Genomic DNA, 21,134 nt, shown 5'->3' on the forward strand with positions numbered 1-21,134 from the left:
TGAATGTTACAGTTTGAGCCTTTTCTGAGATTGACAGAAGTTCAGCCGTCACTACCATTCACATTGATAGATTAAGGCAAGGGTGTCCAAACTGTAGACTGCGGGCCAACTGCGACCTGCCATCCATTTTAAGTGGCCCGACATTTAATTACAACAGATTATGGCTCCAAACATCAACTTGTGTTAATGCAGTAAAAAAAAAAAAAAAAAAAAATGGATCAAAAAACTATCAGATTTAGGAGGATTTTCACCAAATTTCAGGGAATGATTTATGTCAGCGAGTAAACGAAACGTATTAGTGAATTGATTGACGGGGGAAAAAAACTATGGAAGCCCATTCTGGCCAGTAAAAAAAAAAAAAAATGAAAACAAAAAAACTAGGAAAAGTAAAATGATAATAAAACAGTTAAAATTCTTGGTCTTCCATGTGATGCGTCAAAGCTACAGTTGGAAGGGGCTGAGGCAGATAAAATCAGCCTCCGGACCATGGAAGGAATAATACAGAAGAACTAACTGTGGAGGAGACGAAATAAGACGGATGAAGCTCAAGTTGTAGCCTTTGCAAACATCTAGCAGACAACATGGATGGATGGATGCACCAAAAATGTTGGTTGGCCGAGATAATTATGTAGAAACTGTGCGTCAACTGATGCGACTGATTATAGCATGTATAAAAACTAAATTCGAAGAGTAACTCAACTCCAAAGTTTTGGCTGACATGCGTCTTGATTATAGGCGGGGCTTCTGGAACCGTTAAGACACTCCCAGTCTATACTATTTAAATCTCCAAAGAACAATCTATGCTATGCTAACTACTTGCTCAATACTCACTATACCTCTCTATTCACTATTCTCTCAATCCAACCTACTCACCACAGACTGTGAAGTCAACAGATGCTAGTTTTTATAGGGGGGCGGGGCTAACAGTGGTGGTTAGTGACATAAGAAGCCACCAAAACGTCACCAGCACATTCTTAGTCAATAACAAAATTTGATTGCAACAGCCAGGTTTTAACCATAGAGGGCAGTCACTTTTACGCTTCACATTTCAATACGTCAAATTGAAATACTTTGACTAAAATGTCAAGAGTTAGATGTGGATGTTAACTGTTTAGAAGGAAAATGAACAAATTGAACTGAACAACTGCTGACCTGCTTTCAAAATTTAACAAAGTTGTTGATTGATCTGCTTTTTTTTTTTTTTTTTAGTCTGAACCACGTGTAAACTTTTGGGATAGACAACAGGTATTTCTCAGACTAGGGGTGAAATAATCCCCAGATGCTTTTATGATAACTGACATATTTCCTGCTCCTGAGTGTTATATCTATATCACAGACCGAAGTGATGACACGCTTCAGCCCCGATGTCTTGTTTTTACATCAGAAGGCTTTCTTCTCAGAAATGACTTGGCTGATTCATTCTTCATCATTAATTTATTTACAGGCCAAATGGAAATTGGAAACACGTAGCTCTGTGTCATCGTCAGGATTAAAGGATTTAAACATATCTTTCTCTTACTTTTAGAGATTATATAAGAGGAGTTTTTCTGTGTTTCCACTGCACAGATCTCTGTAAGAGCTGCTTCTGTTTGGACTCAAGCTGTTTGTGAACTTCTAGAAAAAGCTCACCAATTGAGAAGAATGGGTTTACAGAGGTGAATGTGCTAAAATTAAACCAACAAAACATGACGAAATAGACACATTCAACAGGATAATTGTCAGAGGACTAATGTGATTTTTTTTTTTTTTTCTCAAAACAGTCAAATGTTACATGAGTGTGTCATGAGGGATATTCAGAGCCAGAATCAGATATGCTTTATTAGGTTAGCCTATATCACTTTTACTAATGAAGTCATTTTTCCTTCATCAGTGCCTTTAACAGTCGTGCAGCATTTTAATGTTGCTATAAATTAAAAAAAAAAAAGTTTAATTGTGGTGTAAATTTGACTTCAACGCTAACATTTAAATAAAAAAAAATCAATTACAAATTATCTTTAAAAAAAAATAAAGACAAAAGCAGTTTCTAGTGAAACTGCAAACATTTTGTTGCATGTTTGCAGTACATTTACACAGCAACAGCATTTTAGTGCTTGAAAACAGAACTTTTTGAAAAGGTGCTCCAGAGTGGAAACCTCTGACAAGTGCATGATCATTGACACTTTAAAGGCTGGCACACAATTTCTATCCCCATTAATAACAATAAACTAGGTACAAATACTGTATATGGGCACCTCTAATGAAATGCGCAATCGGCATCCGATCATTGAGGAACCAACCAATCTAACGCAGTCAAACATCAAAGAGCCAATTACACACGAGACATGAATTTTTCCTTAATGAGGGATTTTTCGACTTTTCAAACTCATCCAGAATCAGTATATGGTTCCTGATAGGCTCTGAAATTTAATGTAATTTAATTCCACTGTGTAAGATCTATCTTTGGTTAAAATCTGTCGTATTTTTGACATAATACCGCAAACAGATAAACTCAGGTAACACTATCAGAGATATGGATAAACACTAATTTGACATAAGATTGGTATAGGGTCTAGAAGAGTTTGAGGCTATCTCTTAACATTTAAGAGGGTCAAACCTACTATGTAACACACGTGACAAAACAGAGTTATCCGGTCCTGGAGAACCCCTATCATACATGTTTTTGATGTTTCTCTTCCCCATCACATCTAAGGATCATATGTCATCATGCAGCTACAGATGGCCTGAAAATAAGCTGCACTTTACAATCAGCTGTGGTGGACCAAGGTAGCATCTAAGACCTGCTGTAAAGCAGTGTTTCAGGACCAGACTTTGACACCCCTGCTCTAAGCAAACAGACGGAGCATCTTATGTTTTGACATATGGTTTATTGTGCACAATGTTCTGTAATCCAGTCCAAGGTTCAGAGCCTGCAAAGATTTTCACTAATATAAGAAAGCCAAGTAGTATCTGGACTACACTTGATTAGCCAACTCCTTTCAGCACAATCTTTTATTTGAACAATAAACAAAATATACTGCCAGAGGCTTAAAAATCAAAGACAGAATATAATTTGTTTTTTGAGTCAACGTCCCAACAAATCCCAGCAGACAATATTGTTAGAAGCACATACTTAAAAGACAGACATTATTGAAGCATTTCACCAGCACATTTCTTGACCAGTCAACATAGACGTGGATAAAACTATAAGATAGAAACTCCAAAATGTCTCATTTCCAAGTCTCAGTTTCTAACATTCGTTAATTTGGGAAAATATGCAAATCATAGCATCACAGTTTGTGCAGAAATGACCAAATACCCAGCAGCACACCTAAACTGTGTGAGTTACAAGATGCATTGACTGAGCAGCTTACCATTGTTCTGTGGTGAGGAAAGTGATGGATAATAATGATGTAGAATGACTGCATCAAACAGAAAAGGCAAAAATAGAATGGATGAAAGGCAGTGCAGCCTTTGTAAAAACATCCTTTGGTTTATCTAGGAAAATTCAACAGGTTATGGTTAAAAAAGAAAAAAATTGCCAGGTAACTTTCAGATTTGTTCGAAGTTAAAAGTAGCTTACTCATTCTCAAATTATCTGATGAGCCTGAAACATTTCATGTGTTGGGAATTTGCCGTGTAGGCCATGGACGATTTACACATTAGTCTTAAGAATACAGGGGGTTTTTTTTCACAGCACCATGGGAAATGACATCTCTGAATGTTTCTGATGACATGATCCTATAACATTTAAATACTTGTGCCGATGTGTGAATACTGAGATTGCGACACTGGTGGTCGACATGAAATGGGATTTAAATATCGATAGACAAAAATTAAAGTGATTAATAACAAAACACAAGCAAAGACCTTATTCAAAGACCATGATGTTAATTGTTGTGCTTAAACCTTTCAGAAAACCAATCCAAATGCAAGCAGAGGGTTTTTTGCAGGTAGTGAAAGCCTGGAGACGTACAAGAGCCTACTCAATCAATGGAAGAAAGAAAAACTAACATTATTTAGTAACTCAAAAATCAGCAATGCATCATCCACAATTAAAAAGAAAAAAGAAAAAAGAAAAAAACTTCCACAAAAGCAAACTGCATTTGTGCGCATCTTCAGGGTCATGTGACAGAGTGTAGCCAAGCTGTAGTCCCACATCCATCACCGGGCCGCTGAAGAGTAAATTCCATTGTGTCATGTACATTTGCATTAACTTCTTACAAATGTTAGAGTCTGCTGCATGCTTTAAGGGTCTAGCAGATTAGCATCACGCACACTGGAACAAAGGCAGCAGCCACACTATCCTCTGGGCTGGGAGGTAAGATGATGGAGGTGAGGCTCAGAGTTATGGCCACAATCCACTCATACACAAGAACTTTCACAGCGAGAGACCAGGAAACACATGAATGACTTGTCCATACTATTGGACGCCATCCCTCCAGTGCAAGAACTGGGTTTATGATCTGGCCGAGTCCTTTTGGATCCAACAATTACAGCCATCTAGATCTTTTAAGAATTCATACAAATGTTTGTAAAATATGTTTTTTTTAATATCATATTCCTCAGTTTATAGTGTGCACATAAGCTTACTTATAATTTGTTTTCTAAAGCACATGAACTTTTTTTGGACAATCTTTCTAAATCCAAAAATCAATCATGACAAAGACCTTGCAACAAGGAAGTTGTTCAGCTCCCACATGTAGTACCACATGCTTTCCCATTCTCTTTGATGGCTCAAATTGTACCTTTGTCGTTTGATTTAAAAGCATCATAAAAATGAAGAAAATGAGATGGTGGGATGGCAGCGATCAAGAAATCAATCTGACCTTGAGAGGACAGACTTGTTATAATGCTGGTGCTGGGCCTTTCCAATGCACTTCAAACTCCTGCCAATATCAGGCCAACAGTTCTCCTTTAGTAAAAGGCAAACACTGATATTTCTATGCCATGTCCTTAAAAAGGTCATTAACAGGAGAATGACCCCAGCAGTGTACTTGAAGCTTGTGGTAGGTAGTTCCTCGGCTGTCTCATATCAGCGCTCATCTGTGGGATTGTTCAGACGGGGTGTTTCAGGTCCGACCCCAGCAAACCTTTAAGTGTTTGACAGCTCCTCATTGTAGCTAAAAAAAAAAAAAAAAAAAAAAAAAGAACAAAAACCAAACAGCAGTGGTGCACAAAAGCACAGAGCAGTCCTGGGGTAACCTTTGTGAAATCATCTTCTCTATTTCCAAACAAACAAAAAACAAGAAAAAGAAGTTGGAAAAGCTGGTTCTCTGGAAAGCAGTTATGAGAGAAGAGGAGGAAAAGCTGGCGACAGAATAAGTTGGGCAGTGTTCCTGTTTGGTGTGTTGTTTGGAGCACGTATGTCCCGTGTGCCTTGGTAAATGTGCACACGTCTACAGCGGGTCGACCCGGCGGTAGTACAGCAGGTAGGCGGTACGCTCCGCGCTCTGCTTCACCACGTTGTACTGGCTGATGATCTTCACCGTCTGATCATCAATGCGCAGCCAGCCGTTGAGACCAATGTGGAAGACATCAGTTGTGTAATGGCCACCAGTCGCACTGTTTCCATGATGATAGACAACTAAAGAAGTAAATCAATACATTAACAAGTTTAATGTTAATTTCATTTTCTTAACTCAAACTTTATACAAATATTTCTAATATTGTTCAGTTTAAAACATCATAACAACTTTATAGCCAAGTGAACTTTTTCAGCACAAAACAAATAGTCCAAACAAAGCTCGTTGCTCTACCAGTGTGAAATGAAAATACTGTAGTTAACTAAATGTATGAAGTTTTACCACAGAGAGACCTAAAGTGAACTTGGCTGCATTGGTATTGATGAATGAAAAAAACCACATGAATTTGGATTAGCACTTCTCTGGAAACTGTGTCGATAGAAATACACAAACCTGCAAAGAGCCTGTAAGTTCTTTGGAATTTCATGACTTTGCTTCGCACTCCAGATGAGAAGAGATCTGAAATTAAGATTAAAACATTTAAGACAAGATTTTCCAGTAGCTCTTATCAATTATTGGAATGCAATGTTTTGCAACTGTGCTTTTTCCCCTCCTTGATAGCCTGGAAACCAAGGCAGAAAAACAACCAACTTTATGCTGATGATGGTTTTAGTTTTTACCAAAGTGGAATTTAGGATAAAGTTTTACTTTTTAAAAAGAGACACATTTAGCAGTTAAGACATTACATCTTTGCACCATAAATGTGGAGAAATGGAGGCATTTTATAGGATTTCCAAATACTTTAATGCATGACCTAATTTATTCTTTTCTGATTTGTGAGATCTGATAATTCTAAATCCAAATTTAAACCAGCATCTCTTTTTTCATACCTTTAGAAACTGTGCAGACTGCTACAAACAACTGGACATCAAGGCACAGATCTTTTGTTTATGTTAAGTTACATGATCGAGACAGTATGGCAAGGTCCCACTGATTCTTACATATTCTGAACTGATGAGTTTGGTGGACACATCTTTGATTACCATAAAAAAAGCTAGATTAAATTTCACCTGCTACAAACACATTAAGATTCCAAACTCAAATGATCACATCACAATCTATATTCACTAACCTCGGCTGTAACATTTACATCTTAAAACCAAATTTGCTATTGTGTTTTGCCTCTATCTGTAGTCTACACATAATTCAAAGAGATGTGTCCATTTACAGTCACTTAGTCATGGTTAAAACCGAGTTGGCACAGCAGCTCCGTGGATCATACCTTTGCTGATTTCCAGGTCAACCGGGTAATCAATGATCTTGGCAAGTTTCTGGCAGCCTCCAGTCTTTTCAAAAACAAATCTCTTCAAATGAAGCACAAGCACAGGTGGCAACTCCTCAAGGGTTACCCTCCGACTTATTTCAATCTGAGAGCAATAAAAAAAGAATAATATTCAGAACTGGGTGATACAATAAGTTATACTGATTTTGTTAGAAAGTAGCTGTTTTAAGTGGAAAATGTCCACGCGGACATCTGTAACAGCGCACTGTCCACCCCACATACTGGATTAAAATGTTGCCAACAATTCCACAGCTGTGCGTGTTCACGAGGATGCAAGTGAATTCAAAACAGTAGTTGATTCCATACAAGTCTCACAACTCTACATGCTGCAGCTTTAAGTAAATGATGAAAGTATGCTCTACATCGATTTACCTCCTGTTTAGTTTTTGAAGTATAGCCCTGGACAGACTCTCGAGCCACCAAGGTCTCCAAAGCTTCTTGAACAGTGCGAATCTTCTCTGACTGGATGTCCAGTTGCAGAGTGAAGAAAGGCTGCAGAGTTGCAGACTCTTTGGAGTTTTGTTGGTACACCACCGACCTTTAAAAGAAAAGACACCAAAACAGCAAATCAAAAACAAAATTAGGACAGGTAAACAAATACATATCAAATTAAAATATATCACAATATTTATATCCAACTCCATATTTGAATATTCACAATTATATTTTTTCAAGAGAAATGTCATTTAGAAAAAAACAAATCCAGACTGTGACCTAAAATATGGGTCAAAATGTTTCTGGATCTTTGGTGCAATACTTCCATCAGGAAAAAAAGTTGCTAAAAAGAGGCTATTGAGTATAATTGAGTTGAGTAGGCAAACATTTCTGCCAGATCTAAACCACAGAAAACATTGTTTTCTAGGGAACTGCAATGCAAAGGTTCCTTACATTCCAATATCTCATGTTTCATTCTGAATGGGTGTTTATTGTCTTACTGTCAAGGATCTGACCCGGATTAAACCGCTCCTGATGTTACTGTAAAGGGATAGCGGTATTTGTTCAGGGAAAGTTGGAAGACTATTTGCTGGTATCATGGTTGAGTGAGCCACCTCCAGGGGTTAAAAAGCTTTGTGTGAGAAGTTGTGAAAACAAACTCAGGGACACACAAACCTCTGTGACAAGTCCACATTTGATGTGTTTACACATTAAGGCCAATGGAGGCAGTTGGAGAATTTAAAATGAAAGGAGCACAGTCTCAGAACATTAGCAAGTACACGACTTAGAAGGGTTATGTTGGCGTAAGCAACAGCGACTGGGCAGCGACCACACGTCCTGAATCCCTTTTGCAGGAGTTTGCATTACCTTGCTATATTATACTTTACCGGGTAGAGATTCCACAATCAGAACTAAACAATTTTGATTTGGTTGTTTAGATACTTCATGTCAGTTTTTTTTTTTTTTTTTTTTTTTAGGTACTACACACAATATTTTAAAATTAAAACATTTGTGTTTTCTATTTACTATTAAAGGCATACGATTGGAGAGACTTTCAATTGTTTCACATCTACAGTACATACTAAATGAACAGCCACTAGGCATACACCAACATAGAATTCACAGTTTTGTTAACAAGATGGTCCAAAATAAAAGTTGTTCATTGAATTTCAAATGAAAAAAATAGGGCAATTATAATCCAAAAAAAAAAAACCAGTACCGGATGTGTCCTCCAAAAATGTCAGTGATGGGTGTGCGGACAAAGTCAGCTTGACGAGTGATGGAAGCCTTGTTTCGGGGGCCAACTTGCTCCCACTCATCTTCACTGCCTTCTTCCTCCTTCTCAGCATCCTCTTCATCAATGCCAGCCTGGGACTCTGGTCCGTTCAGTGTGGGTGTTTCTATTCAGTAAAATAAACAAATACAACTTGCAGGGAAACTAACGCTTGCTCTTTTAAACATTAATGATTTGAAAATTGTCTATTTATCAAGAACATCCCTGCTGACGACATAGGAAATTGCTTACTCTCTTCCTGAGGCGAGATAAGTTTTTTCAATGCCAGCATCTCCTCATGTAATCCATTCAGAGTGAAGCCAAGGTACTCCTCCGCATCCTCTTGTCGACCCTAACAGAATGAGGATATCAGCACCAACCAACACAAGAATTCTCAGTTTGCAAAAGTAAAGTAAAAAGTGAAACATGTGCACAGTTAAGATAAATAAAGTGTCATTAAAATGATAAGACAATCTAACAAATAAGCATTTAGATTAAGCATGTAGTTAATTATGTTTAAATCATCTTGATTTGCCACATGAAGACTTATTTCACTTAGGTAAAAAAGAATCACTATTCTTTTATTCATTTATTTTTAAGGATAGCACAATGCACATTTTAATCCATTATGTTGAGGACTTTCTATATAGTAATCTCATCTGGAATAAGAGAGCAGTTTACCTTCTCAGAAAGACTTGACTTGATCAAAGTGAGGAGTCTATAAATATAAGTTGGTTCAAAAGGAATCCCAGGTCGAATATCTTTTACAACCTTCTCGCCGACAGCTGTGTACATATATCACAAGTCATTAATGGCACTGACAGGAAAACATACACCAGAGCCTAAAGATCAGAATCTTACTTTGCTGTTTCACTTTAGACGGCACAGGCATGTTGTTAAACTCATTCACCAGCCGTACGCTGCCAGGGACAAACAGCATTTGATACAAACCCAGCACATTTTAGCAAATTGATACATTTAGAAACCAAAAAAAAATATGCTTACAAGTTGTCGATCATGGGGGTAGATGTGCATGGTCGCTGTGTTTCGTTCAGCAGAGGAATGGACTTCATCAGGTGATACATGGGAGGGCATGCAATCAGGGCCTGTAGGGTCTGGGCACTCAGAGTTGAGGCGTAAATAAATGTAGAAAATTCTCAAGACAAGAAGCTTTAGTGTGTTTATGCATCATTTTGTTGTTCAAACAAACAATAAAGAAACGCAGCTCTACAAGAGAGTTAACAAATGTACAGAAACAAATGTTTCTTGTTTTATTCCTGTCGCAGTGACAACCTCACAGGACAGTTATAATAAAAGCAAGAAATTATTGTGCCACGCCTAGGAAGGGAGGCTGCCATTTAACACAGCACCCATGGTAACGTGGACTTTAAATATCTTAGCTTAAACAAATATTTTAAAAGAGATTAGCAGACAAAAGTCATACAATAGGTATCCAATTCAAAAGTAAGCTTTGTATTACCATGTTGAACTATACAGCAATATAATGTTAAATGTAGAGATGTAACGATTAATCGTAAGGCAGTTAAAAATCGATTCATAGGTATAACGATTCACATCGATGCTGTGAAAATTGAATCGCAGTACTTTTTTTAACCAGCAGAGGGCGCTACCCAGAAGTGTTGGCGGCGAGCGAAATCTGCTAATACTTTCTTTCTGGCCGCCTTCTACTCTTAAACATATTCATAAATGATTCATTACCCCTTTAGCACCGAAAGAATATCTGTAGAAGTCACGTTTTTCTATTATCTCTGTCTGCTAGCATAGCATCTCTTCTTCACTGCAAAATATCTGCATGCCAACCGACCACTAGGTTACCAGCGCCCTCTGCTGGTTCAAACAAATATCTGACCTAAATACAGTAAAATGACTGTTTTTTTTTTTTTGTTTTTTTTTTTAGTCCAATTGTTAAGGCACAAAATACATTTTTAGTTGCACTTTTAAAAAGAAAAATAACTATTATGCAGTTTTGTAGTGTTTACTATAGAACCAGAATTTAAATAATAAGCTTCTTCTTCATTTGTATTATTCCTTTATTTATTTCATTCAAGATTTATTTTTAGTTAAATTGCATTGTTTTGAATAGTTTATCAAGGGATTCTTTTGACAATGAAAAATAGTATAGTATTTTCCCCAAAAAAATAAAGGAATATTTTTCAGTCATTTATATACAGTCCCATTTTGTAAAATAAATCGCGAGAGAATCGTATCGTGAACCCAGTATCGTGAATCGAATCGTATCGGGAGTTGAGTGAATCGTTACATCCCTAGTTAAATGGGTGAGAAAGATGCTGCAAAGACCCATACTGACAGGTTCAACAGCTTACGCCCTCTAATGCGTTTAGTAGCCAAATATGGACTAATTTAACAACTTCCTACTACAAATGAAAGCACAGGAACATAATCAAATTTAGATAAGAAAAAAAAAATCAGAGGTGCATTTTCAAAGATTAAACATTTTGCATCAGAGCAAAACAACCAATACCACAGAAACATGTGCAATTCAAAAGAAGCGTGGAAAGGATACAGCGTTGATATAGCACCAGTTTCCCTTGTTGATGAGTCCTCTCGGCTGCAAAGACACTGGTTTATGTATCAACTTCACATTCTCAATAAGTTCTGGGGATTTAAGCAGACAAGTTCTAGTTTAGAAAGTACTCATGACAAATTCAGATCCATACACAAGCAGCTTTCTTTGCTCAAATTAAAGCCTGCTCAGCATCCATGTGTCAATCTGTCAACAGTGACTTTAGGATACAGATTTACCAAAACTAATGTTTCTTGTTTTATCCCTGTCGCAGCAACAACCTCACAGGACAGTTTAAATAAAAGCAAGAAGTTACTGTGCCACGCCTAGGAAGGGAGGCTGCCACTTAAAACACAGCACCCATGGTAACGTGGACTTTAGATGTTTTTAAACAAACAGATTTTAAAAGAGACCAGCAGGCAAAAGACAAAACCAAAACCCACATTTATTAAATCTACCATGCACCTGTCCCACCAAATATATAGTGTACCTTAGTGTAAAGTAATATTCCAGCAATTTAAATCAAATTGACAGACATAGAAGTCTAAATTAATTTAACTTAAATCAAACTAACTTTGAATACATTTTAGGCTTATGTTTGGTTTCAAGAACTACAACCCTTTGTGCAATGTTTACTCCACTTAGGGTACATGAAGTACTAAAACCTCAAACATTAGGATTTCCCAATTCGACTTTAATAGAAGTAATGAGATAAAGTTGGTAACAGGTCTGATGGATTGGCCACATATCTAGTAGTTATTCTGGATGTTGTACCACCATCTAGTGGCCATTTTTTGAAAAAGGGACATTTGAACATTCCGTGTTGGAATTGATGCTAAGTTACTTGTGGTTTAAACCTGGAATACCCAGCAGGGGACTTTAGATATGCACACTTAATGGGAAATATAAAACCTACTTAAAGATACAAAAATAACCACAACCTATTTCTCATTATTTTGGCACCTTGTGATGATGTGTGAATAAAGCAGTCTCCTACTCTCAGCAAAACTCTTAAAACAAGGGTTTCTTGCATAGTGGCCTATATCAAAGACATGCTAAACACACCTAATTGCATTAAATAGCTTGTTGTTAACGCTTTAGCATAATGAAGACACAAACTGTAGCATGTTCCATGGACAGAAAGAGTGCTTTCTTTGAAAACCCAGTCTCGAACAGGCCACTTTGCAAAAAAACAAAAAGATATAAATACCTGCAAGTTTAGGGGCCATGGGATCCTCTGCTACAGGGACAGGGCCTTCTCTGATCTCCCCAACTTTTTCAGGCTGTTCTGGCAAGGTGACGGTGGGAGAAACTGCCTCTACAACATTCTTTACCTCCACGAAGGCCTGAGGGCTTCCAGGCTGAGGTTTAGAGTTGTGAAAGAGGCTTGCCCATGATTTGGGGGGGTTGGCAGCAGGTGCAGCTTGCAAATTTGCTTGCTCAGTCACTGCTGGCCGGACAGCAAGGTCTGAACTGTCCATCTGCGCCTGTTCTCCACTCTGACAATCTTTGAGTTCATCTTCACTGACAGAAGTATTAACCTCCACTAGCCCATTGGCCACACCACAATCTGCTACCTCACTCCTCTCCGATTCAGTAGATGCAATGGAAGTGATTACAGAAGGAGTAGCCGCAGCAGGGAGAGGAGGTGGGGATTTGGAGCGTGGGCTTTGAGTGGATTCTAAAGGTTCTGGGCTCTCTGAAGCCAAATAAAGTGGCTGCTGATCTGCAGTCCTCTGTACCTCTACCATCCCTCTGCTTTGAGAAGAGGATGAAGAGGGGGAAGTTGTATTGTTGCCATCTGATAAAGAAGCAGTTCCACTGGTCAAGTCCAAAGAAGAGTTATCAGGGCTGTCACAAGTCCTCTGATTGGCAGGGGATGGTGATGGTCCTGTTGCTGAAGAAATGGGTCCAGGAACAGAAAGTCCAGCTCCAGATGAAGCTTTTGTATCAACATCTTTGTTATTAAGGTGTGAGCCACAGAGTGCATGTCCATTTACTAGTGCTGTCACAAGAGGTCCATCTGCTGCACCAGCGCTGCTGCCACCAGTTGCGGGGTCCAGATAGTTGTAGTATCCCGGTGGCCGCTTTTTCTTTTTCTTTCGCTCTCGCTGTCCCAAACTGCCAGAAAGACCATCCATGTCCTGGCAAGATTGGTGATTGTCAAGAGCTGAAATATCAGAGTCCGGGCCATCCAGGGAGTTGAAATCAGCTCCATCAAGGATTTCAGCTGGTGTCGGAGATGCTCCTTGAGCCTTCTGGGCCGACTGGCAACCCAGGATGAACTCTGGCGCCTGTGGGTTAAGGTTGCTAGACACCTTGTACAAAGGATCATTCCCGCCCACTGGGCTGGAGTTTATCACCTCATCGACACCAAACTCTATGTGCTGATAGTCCTCTGTGGAGGACAAGACATCAGGACATTAGAGACATTGTTATAAAAAGTACAGCTTTCATTCATGTGTATATATTTTGGGTTATTTATTTATTTTAAAGCATTTCACAAGAAGCCAAATAAAATACTACTGAACCTGCTATTTTGTTAAAGGCTGCTATGTTGAATTTGTGAATTTAAAGTGTTTTATCGATGAACAATTAAACCTGTGTGGTTAAGTCTTTAGTAGGACCTATGTAGAACCTTTGTCTTTTGCTTTAATCACGAATTTATTCCATTAAGGCTCAAACATACTTGGGAGGACATCCGCGGAGCAGAGTCCACCAGGTCAATCAAGTGTGATGAAGTGCAAAGCTCAGATTGTACAACAGCAGACTTGTTTGCGCATATGGTGACACAAAAAACACTGCACGCCATGTATAGAGCGGGAAAGATGAAGATGAGCTACGGAAGTACCGACGCCTTTAAAACACATCCCAGAAGGAGTACAAGGAGTACAGAAAAATGCTAAGGATTGTGGGAAATGTAGGATTTTACTGGAAACTACGAGTATGAAAGCTTTAGGGATGTCCGGCCAACCATGTTTGAGCCTATAAAAATCATCAAACAATCTTACTGAATCTAACAAGTCAATTCAAATTTCGAGAGGAAAATATCAAACACGATTAATTATATTTTTCCAGCTCAGTTCAGGAATCATCAAGGATCTTATCATGCCATATTTATTAATTTTATCTTTTTCTGCTGCTGCAAGAGCAAAAATAAATAAATGTGGCATTTGATAAATTTTTGGTATTAAATACAAGTGTTATGTAAAGTTTGAGTCACTACTTAAAACAGCTGGTAGGTTTCATGATGTGATATCTAAAACAATGTATGTGATTCTAATTAATTAATTAACTAATTAATTTTTTAAAAAAAAATGCTTATGGAGACAAAAGGCATTTAATGGTCTTAAGTAATTCAGTACTTTTGGCCCTTTGTACTTTGATTGTAAGGTGCAGAACAATGTAACACAATCTGTAGATCAGCATTGGAAAGAAAAAAGTGCTTTAAAATGTTAAATTGAAATGAGATTTGTGCAGCAATGCAGAGGCGAATGAATAGGAAACATTAGTAAAACAGAAAATCCATATTAGAAACTTATCCAGACTGATTATAAACCCTGCCAAACACCAACTGTTAACCCTGGAATTCAGGCACCATCAAAAAGTAGCATCCTCATATGGTATTAGAGGATGTTATGTTAGTATTACTAAAACCACCCTCTGTTACTCTAAAAATGCAGTTATAAGTAAATTAACAAAGTGAGATAAATTGGAGCACACATGTTAGGTACCAAAAACACCACTATGCCCTTAGAAGACAAACTGTTGGTTAAATTATACAAAAATTACACTCAGATTAAAATTGAAAAACCAGAGTAGTAAAAATGTATTAGATGCAAGAAAAGAAAAAAAATACATAATAGTATCTGGAACATGCAAAGCTCGGCAAAATGTTCAATCAGGCAAGAGAAAGAACACAGGCACAAAGTTTAGAAAGCACCAGTCTTTGAAACCTGGGTTTTCAGTTCTTTTGCAAACATACAACAGCTAATCAAGCCACATGGTGTCAAACTCCTTAACTCACCACAAACCTGCAGTCCCACAGACTCCATAATATAGGGTACAGCAGGAGTGCAGTAACCTCCTAAATAATCAATACAAATGAAGATAAGGCAAATGTCATGCGCAAATTGAAACCATTTCAAACTGTGGCTGCATTGGCATTTCATCTGGGTCACCCAAGTTTACCACATTAAAAACATGTCCTCGTGTACGTTTTGACAAGATTCACCACAGCATCTTCATCAATTATAATAAGTTATACATCTAAAATCAACATGCATAAAAAAAAATCAAAAGGCCGTGTTCTTGTCTGGAAGCTTTGGGTATGTCTGGATGTTTTTCAGAATGGAATTCATTTTTTTTTTTTTACAAAACACAATGACCACTAAAGTACTGCATGTTAAAAAGTACCTACCTGGAGACTGATTGACATAAGGGACTTTATCGTTAAACGGAGGCAGCTGTGAAGAAGCATAACAAAATAATACGTCAATTCACATTCTCCCTATTTTTAAGATCAGCCAAAGTGGCAAAAACAACAATATTGTGAATTTTAAGACAACAGGGTCAAAAGGAGAGCCACATTTGGCTCTTGTCATTAAAGTGCTCTTTTTACACAATTCCCCCCCCCCCCCAAAAAAAATAGAATTTCTGGATTTTATCATAATCTAGCTACAAAATTGTTGATACATTGATTTTATGGGTAAATGTTTGCATTCTAGTTTAACTTATTAGTTTTAAAATACTGAACAGTAATTCATTGCCACATATACAGTAAACAAATAAAGTCTCATAAAGAGCACCAAAAAGTTACCCTCAAAAACATTGTCCCAAAATGCAATGGTTTATGTACCATCATAAATGTACAATGTCACTATTCTTATGGATGCCAATCAATTTAATTCGTGGCATGTTCTTATAATAGCCCTGATGGTCACTAAGGGCTACTGATGAAGAGTTACTCACCTCAACATAACATCGTGGAGTGACAAAAAATTGATTGATCTCATCCAGGCTGAACTCCCCAAATATGTACTGTGGAAAGGAAGAAAACCAGTCAATCATTAAAACAGCAAAATCAATTAATCAGTGACACGTTTTAATGTTCAGTCGCTGACTTTTAATTGTGCCAACAGAAATGCCCTTTTTTTTGGGGGGGGGGGGGGGGGGAAATCAATAATCAATTAATCGCGATTTTATAGCAATTCTCAAATTTCCAATGATCGACCATTAATTTTTTTCAAATTGTAATACAAACCAGGCAAGTCCTCCTAATTGATATTTCAGTTACAATATACATTTTTGAAGGTGCTGTGAGGTTTTAAACAAAAGAGAAGTCAAATAATTCAGCAGCTGACTGTTACATCAAACATCCATTTTCAGCAGTAATCAAAAATTTTAAAAATTATCATTAATCAAAAATTGTTTTGTAACCCAATTGAGGCTTCAATAATCCGAGTCCAATCAGGAAATTATGCTGATTATTAACTACCCCTACAAACAATACCCTTTGTGTTTACTTTTACAGAGGAGAGAAATGAGGACGGTAATTAAAATGTAAATTTAAAAATGCGTGAGGTGGTGCTGCATATTTTTCTGCCTTTGTTTTATATTGGTTCTGCAAAGCTGTGCCATTGAAAAGCAACATTTTCATTGCAATTAACCTATCAAGCAGTACAATACTAAAAGTGTGCTTTTGTTTTATTTTTTTATCAGAAATGTTGATATTTATTAATATAATTTTTTAAGAATGAATGAACTATCATCACACGCTTCTGACAAAACTCAAGGAAAACAAAGGAAACACTAAACTATGCAGTCAATATGTTCCTACCCACTTAAAAATGGGTGAAAACCCAAAGCAGGAGAGAAAAAGTGAACTCTCTAGCTCACCTGGTAATCCTCACAGTGGAATAAACAGTGGAACGTCAACGGTTAAGCACAGAGAAAGAAAAGTGCAGCTCAAGCATTTACAACTCTTTGAAAACAAGGCACCACACAAGGGCTTACATTGCTGAAACGGCAGAGCATACGACAAACAGCCAATCATAATCCAATGGCCTCAGGGTGACTGATACAATCACAACAGAGAGAATGCCCTTTTACAGCTTCATACAATCCTGCCACCGTCATACATTTGGGACTGGATTACTTCAGATTGGTTTTAACACAGTTCATGTGTATGTTCAGACACCATACTGTGGACCTTGAAGGAAATAAAATGTGTAGTTTTGATACAACTTATACGCCCACTACTACAACTGATAACATGCTCAGAGCCTCTGAAACTAAATTTAGGAATTTTTGTAATGGAAAATCAGAGTTCACTCATTTCCATTTAGTCAGTTTTGCTAAATTAAACGCCAATTGGCTTTTAAACTTCACAAAATTGTGCCAAACATACTTCAGGAGGTTTGTCCTTCAGTCAGTTTTGCTAAATTAAATATTTGATGACAACATATTGCAGAGTTTAAATTGCATTCTGGTTGCTATCCGTTTACACTGAAAAATTGCATGCATGTGAAGGTATATTCTGTGTGACATATATATTACAATTTCTACCGATTTTGTTTAAAAAATAATTTCAGGAAGCTTTTTGCGATTACCAAAAATTGGAGGCCCTTCGCGCTCAAAAAGGTATGAATAGATTTACACAGCACACAAACTGTAAAAATGTGTTTACCTTTTCAACCTAGATTTAACTTCATCCTGCTTCTACTACACAATGCACATGATTTGACCATCAGTGAAATGACAAAACATTTCATTCAATCAGAATCCAAACTCGTACAGCTTTCAGTTTTAAAAAATTACATTAGTACCGAAACTGGGGCGTGCATTTCAGTTATTACTCAATACTTAGTTAACAGCACATTAAAGTGACTCAAAAATACTGCAAATAAAGATCCTACATATGGACTAAGGACAGATTATTTAAAAAAAAATCCTTAGGATAAGGCAGAACGAAAAAGATAGTTCACCATAAAAGCTCATTAAAAAAATAATTAAAAAAGATTCAGTAATTCATATGGGTTGTGTGTTTTAAATATTTTGACTGCATCATGCTCCTATGAGCAACACAAGTTATCCATTACATAAAACAATTACACCTGTTGCAACACCAATAAAACAATGGAAAACTGCATTTATCTTCAACACATTCTGCTTGCCTTGGCGTTAAGATCACAGTGTACCAAACTGTTGTAGTAGTATTGCCTCATATGCTTAATATGTTGCCTAAAACCTTTTTCTTAAATGGTTCCAACTAATAAATGTTTGATTGGAATTTTGTAGAACAAGATTCATAAAATAAAAATTGCAGATGTATCCATGTATGATTACGATGAGGGGGATCCTAAAATGAGACCTGTTTTTAAAATGCTGCAGTGGTTTATATTTTAGACTAATGATAATGCATTTGGTCAAAGAAACAGTGTGATGTGCACGTTTAAGTGTAAAGTCTCAAGTTAAAATTAAAACAGTAAACATCAATGTCCAAAAAAAATTTAACAACTAACTGTATAAGCATGACTTTGCAGAAAGGTTTGTGCAACTTGGGAAATGACCTAATTTATTTACTCAGAGTGTGCTACATTTTTTTTCTCCCCCATGCGGGCCAGCTAGCAAGACTGCTACATCCATTGAGAGGGTTCAAATGATTGTTTCTGTAGTTTTGGTGATAATGGTTCACAAAGCAATGTCATTCTCTTGAGAAACTTTTTATGCCTATCCAAACTGATATTTTTACTTTAGCATGACTTTCAGGAGTGTAGAACCTTTGCTCAACTTGCTGGCTATGCATTAAATTGCTGAGTCATAAGAATCTACTGAGTATGCCACATATAGGGGGAAGACACATTACCAAAAACTTATAATTATAAATACATAATGACAAATTTGCATAGAAGGATTGTATAAATTAAAAATGTCCGTGTTGTGTTACCCCAGGATAAATTACAAGAGAGGATTACCAGGCGCAAAAACGGTAGTATTGATAGATATTTCTAGAATGACCCGTTTGTTAAGTTTCTACAGAGGAGAGTGTGCTCCTGTTGCTGGTATGACTTGTTCAGCAACTTATTTTTAGCTTCAACACCTGATCAGCAATTAATTTTTACATTAAAGACTTAGATCACCAAAAATATTTTATAAAAATCCCTCAACATAATGTCTTTCCAGCATAAATAACAAAAGAATGAATACCATTTTTTTTATATATATCAACACAATAACAAGTGCATTCAGCAAATACAATAAAGGTACAGAATTAGTAACACAAATGGGAGTTGATAACACTAATCTCATCTTTAGCAGTTCTTTACATCTAATAGAGCAGATGAATTTCTGATTTATGTAGAACTGACGACAGAATACCACAGGGTTGTCAAACATTTTCAACTAAATCTAAATAGAAAAACAATGAGAATTAAAAAAAAAAAAAAAAAGTTTTAAGAAAAACTAGACTTTCGATTAATCTTTTTATATGTGTTTGCTAATAAAGCAATTTTCTGATGGTTTTATGACAGAAAACCGAATAAATAGTTGAATTTCTTGAATCGAACAGGAATTTAGAAGTTGAGTGTGTGGCTAAAAATATTCAATTTTTCAGATACAATTGCAAATAAGATAAATCATATTTATTTATTTATTTAATGTATTTAAATGACCTTTCCTGGTCTAGCTGGAGTTTGCAATTTTGTTTTTTGACCAACACCTTTAGGAGTGTGGTAGTCCTAGGATAACTGGATGGTAAGCAATCATTACAGAAAATAGATGTGAGTTACAGTGGGTTATTCCAGTGAAGACACCGGGGATAAATAGTAATAAATAAAATTTAGATTTATAAAGCAATTTGAAAAAAAAAAAAAAAAAAAAAAAAAGGGGGGGGGGGGGATATAGATTTCTTCTGGAACTACAAATGTAGTAAACATAACCCTGATGATTATTGCAATAAATACGGTTACACACATTTCTCAGGGCAGAAACGTGCACAGATAAGCTGGGCCTTGTCATGACAGCTAGCTTCCGCAAAAATAACATGAGCAGATCGACTTTAAGTGTGGGTGGAGTCGCAGAGCCGTTTGTATAACTACACACCATACAAAGTTGATCTCACTGCCCTTCACTTAGCAATATGATTGTATCTATTAACCACGGCCTAACGCTGTCGTAGCTGTGCTCAGCTAACCAGCTAACGCAGGGACTGCTAAAGTGGGAGCGGACCACCTGTGCAAAGCATGCCTCAGGAACACTCATCCACACGCTGGCTATCCAACAAAACGCATATGCCCAACAAACAGCTGAATGCAGAGGACTGTGTTAAAGCAATATAGTGGATATTAGGCGTTGTGTGTATACCTAATCTGATGTTATTAGCGTAAAAGGCTGAGGGCCTGACGCAGCACAGCACTGTTGGGCCAACCATTAACGCAGCAGTTTCCTGTGAACTATCAAAAGGAAATAACTCCTGACAAATAGATCGCTTTTTGGTATTAATTAAATAGGTACAAACAGAGTTGATTCCGTTACGTGAGGCTGATATTTGCTAAAGCAGAGCAGCGAAGGTAAGCGCTGGTTCATTTGAATGGAGAGATATGAGGCCTGTTAGCCACCGATAACCATGCTGCTGCTGTTTCAATGAGGCTTACGAGGCATTAGCCAGCACTTTTCACTGCTCACGTCTGCCATGACGCGGTTACTCACACTTAAACAACAGCAAGCCAATGAAATTACTTTGATTTACGGAGATTTGGCAAGAGTGTCGTTAAAATGCACTTGGGTTGGAGGAGTGAACGAAATTGCAATCGTGAGTGTGTTGTCAGGCTAACGTTAGCTTAGCTACCTGACTGCCTTGGGAAGCCATGCTCCCGGTGAGACCGTCTCCGCTCAGCCGATGAAAACTCTCCAGTCGCAGGTTTAGACCGACGCCCACAAGCGGGATCTACTTGCACGTCATGGTCTTCTGGAAGCGGGGATTTCGGTCCGTGTAATGCATCAGCACTTCATGCTGCTCGCCTCGCCGTCACCGCCATTTCCGTCACACGTCTGCCTTGCGGGCTAGCCGAAAAAACCAGTGCGCGAACGGTTGTAGCA

At 37.5% G+C, this 21,134-nt stretch overlaps 1 protein-coding gene across 2 annotated transcripts; it reads right to left on the reverse strand.

Annotated features, from left to right (window-relative positions):
• Positions 1-2,844: 2,844 nt before the first annotated feature.
• usp10 (ubiquitin specific peptidase 10) lies at positions 2,845-21,134 on the reverse strand. 2 transcript variants are annotated; one of them, XM_028436024.1, is made up of 15 exons: positions 20,884-21,134; positions 16,008-16,076; positions 15,457-15,502; positions 15,064-15,123; positions 12,247-13,434; positions 11,037-11,128; positions 9,497-9,606; positions 9,353-9,411; positions 9,173-9,276; positions 8,744-8,843; positions 8,438-8,618; positions 7,156-7,321; positions 6,724-6,868; positions 5,895-5,960; positions 2,845-5,563 (listed from the first exon to the last, which is right to left on the reverse strand). In XM_028436024.1, exons 1-15 carry the CDS (start codon positions 20,902-20,904, stop codon positions 5,376-5,378), a joined length of 2,595 nt encoding a protein of 864 aa, XP_028291825.1. In that variant the 5' UTR covers positions 20,905-21,134; the 3' UTR covers positions 2,845-5,375. The 2 variants fall into 2 exon arrangements, with proteins under 2 accessions (XP_028291825.1, XP_028291833.1); XM_028436032.1 differs by lacking the exon at positions 15,064-15,123.

Source organism: Gouania willdenowi, chromosome 3, assembly GCF_900634775.1.
Source record: "Gouania willdenowi chromosome 3, fGouWil2.1, whole genome shotgun sequence".
Classification (NCBI taxonomy): Eukaryota; Metazoa; Chordata; class Actinopteri; order Blenniiformes; family Gobiesocidae; genus Gouania; species Gouania willdenowi.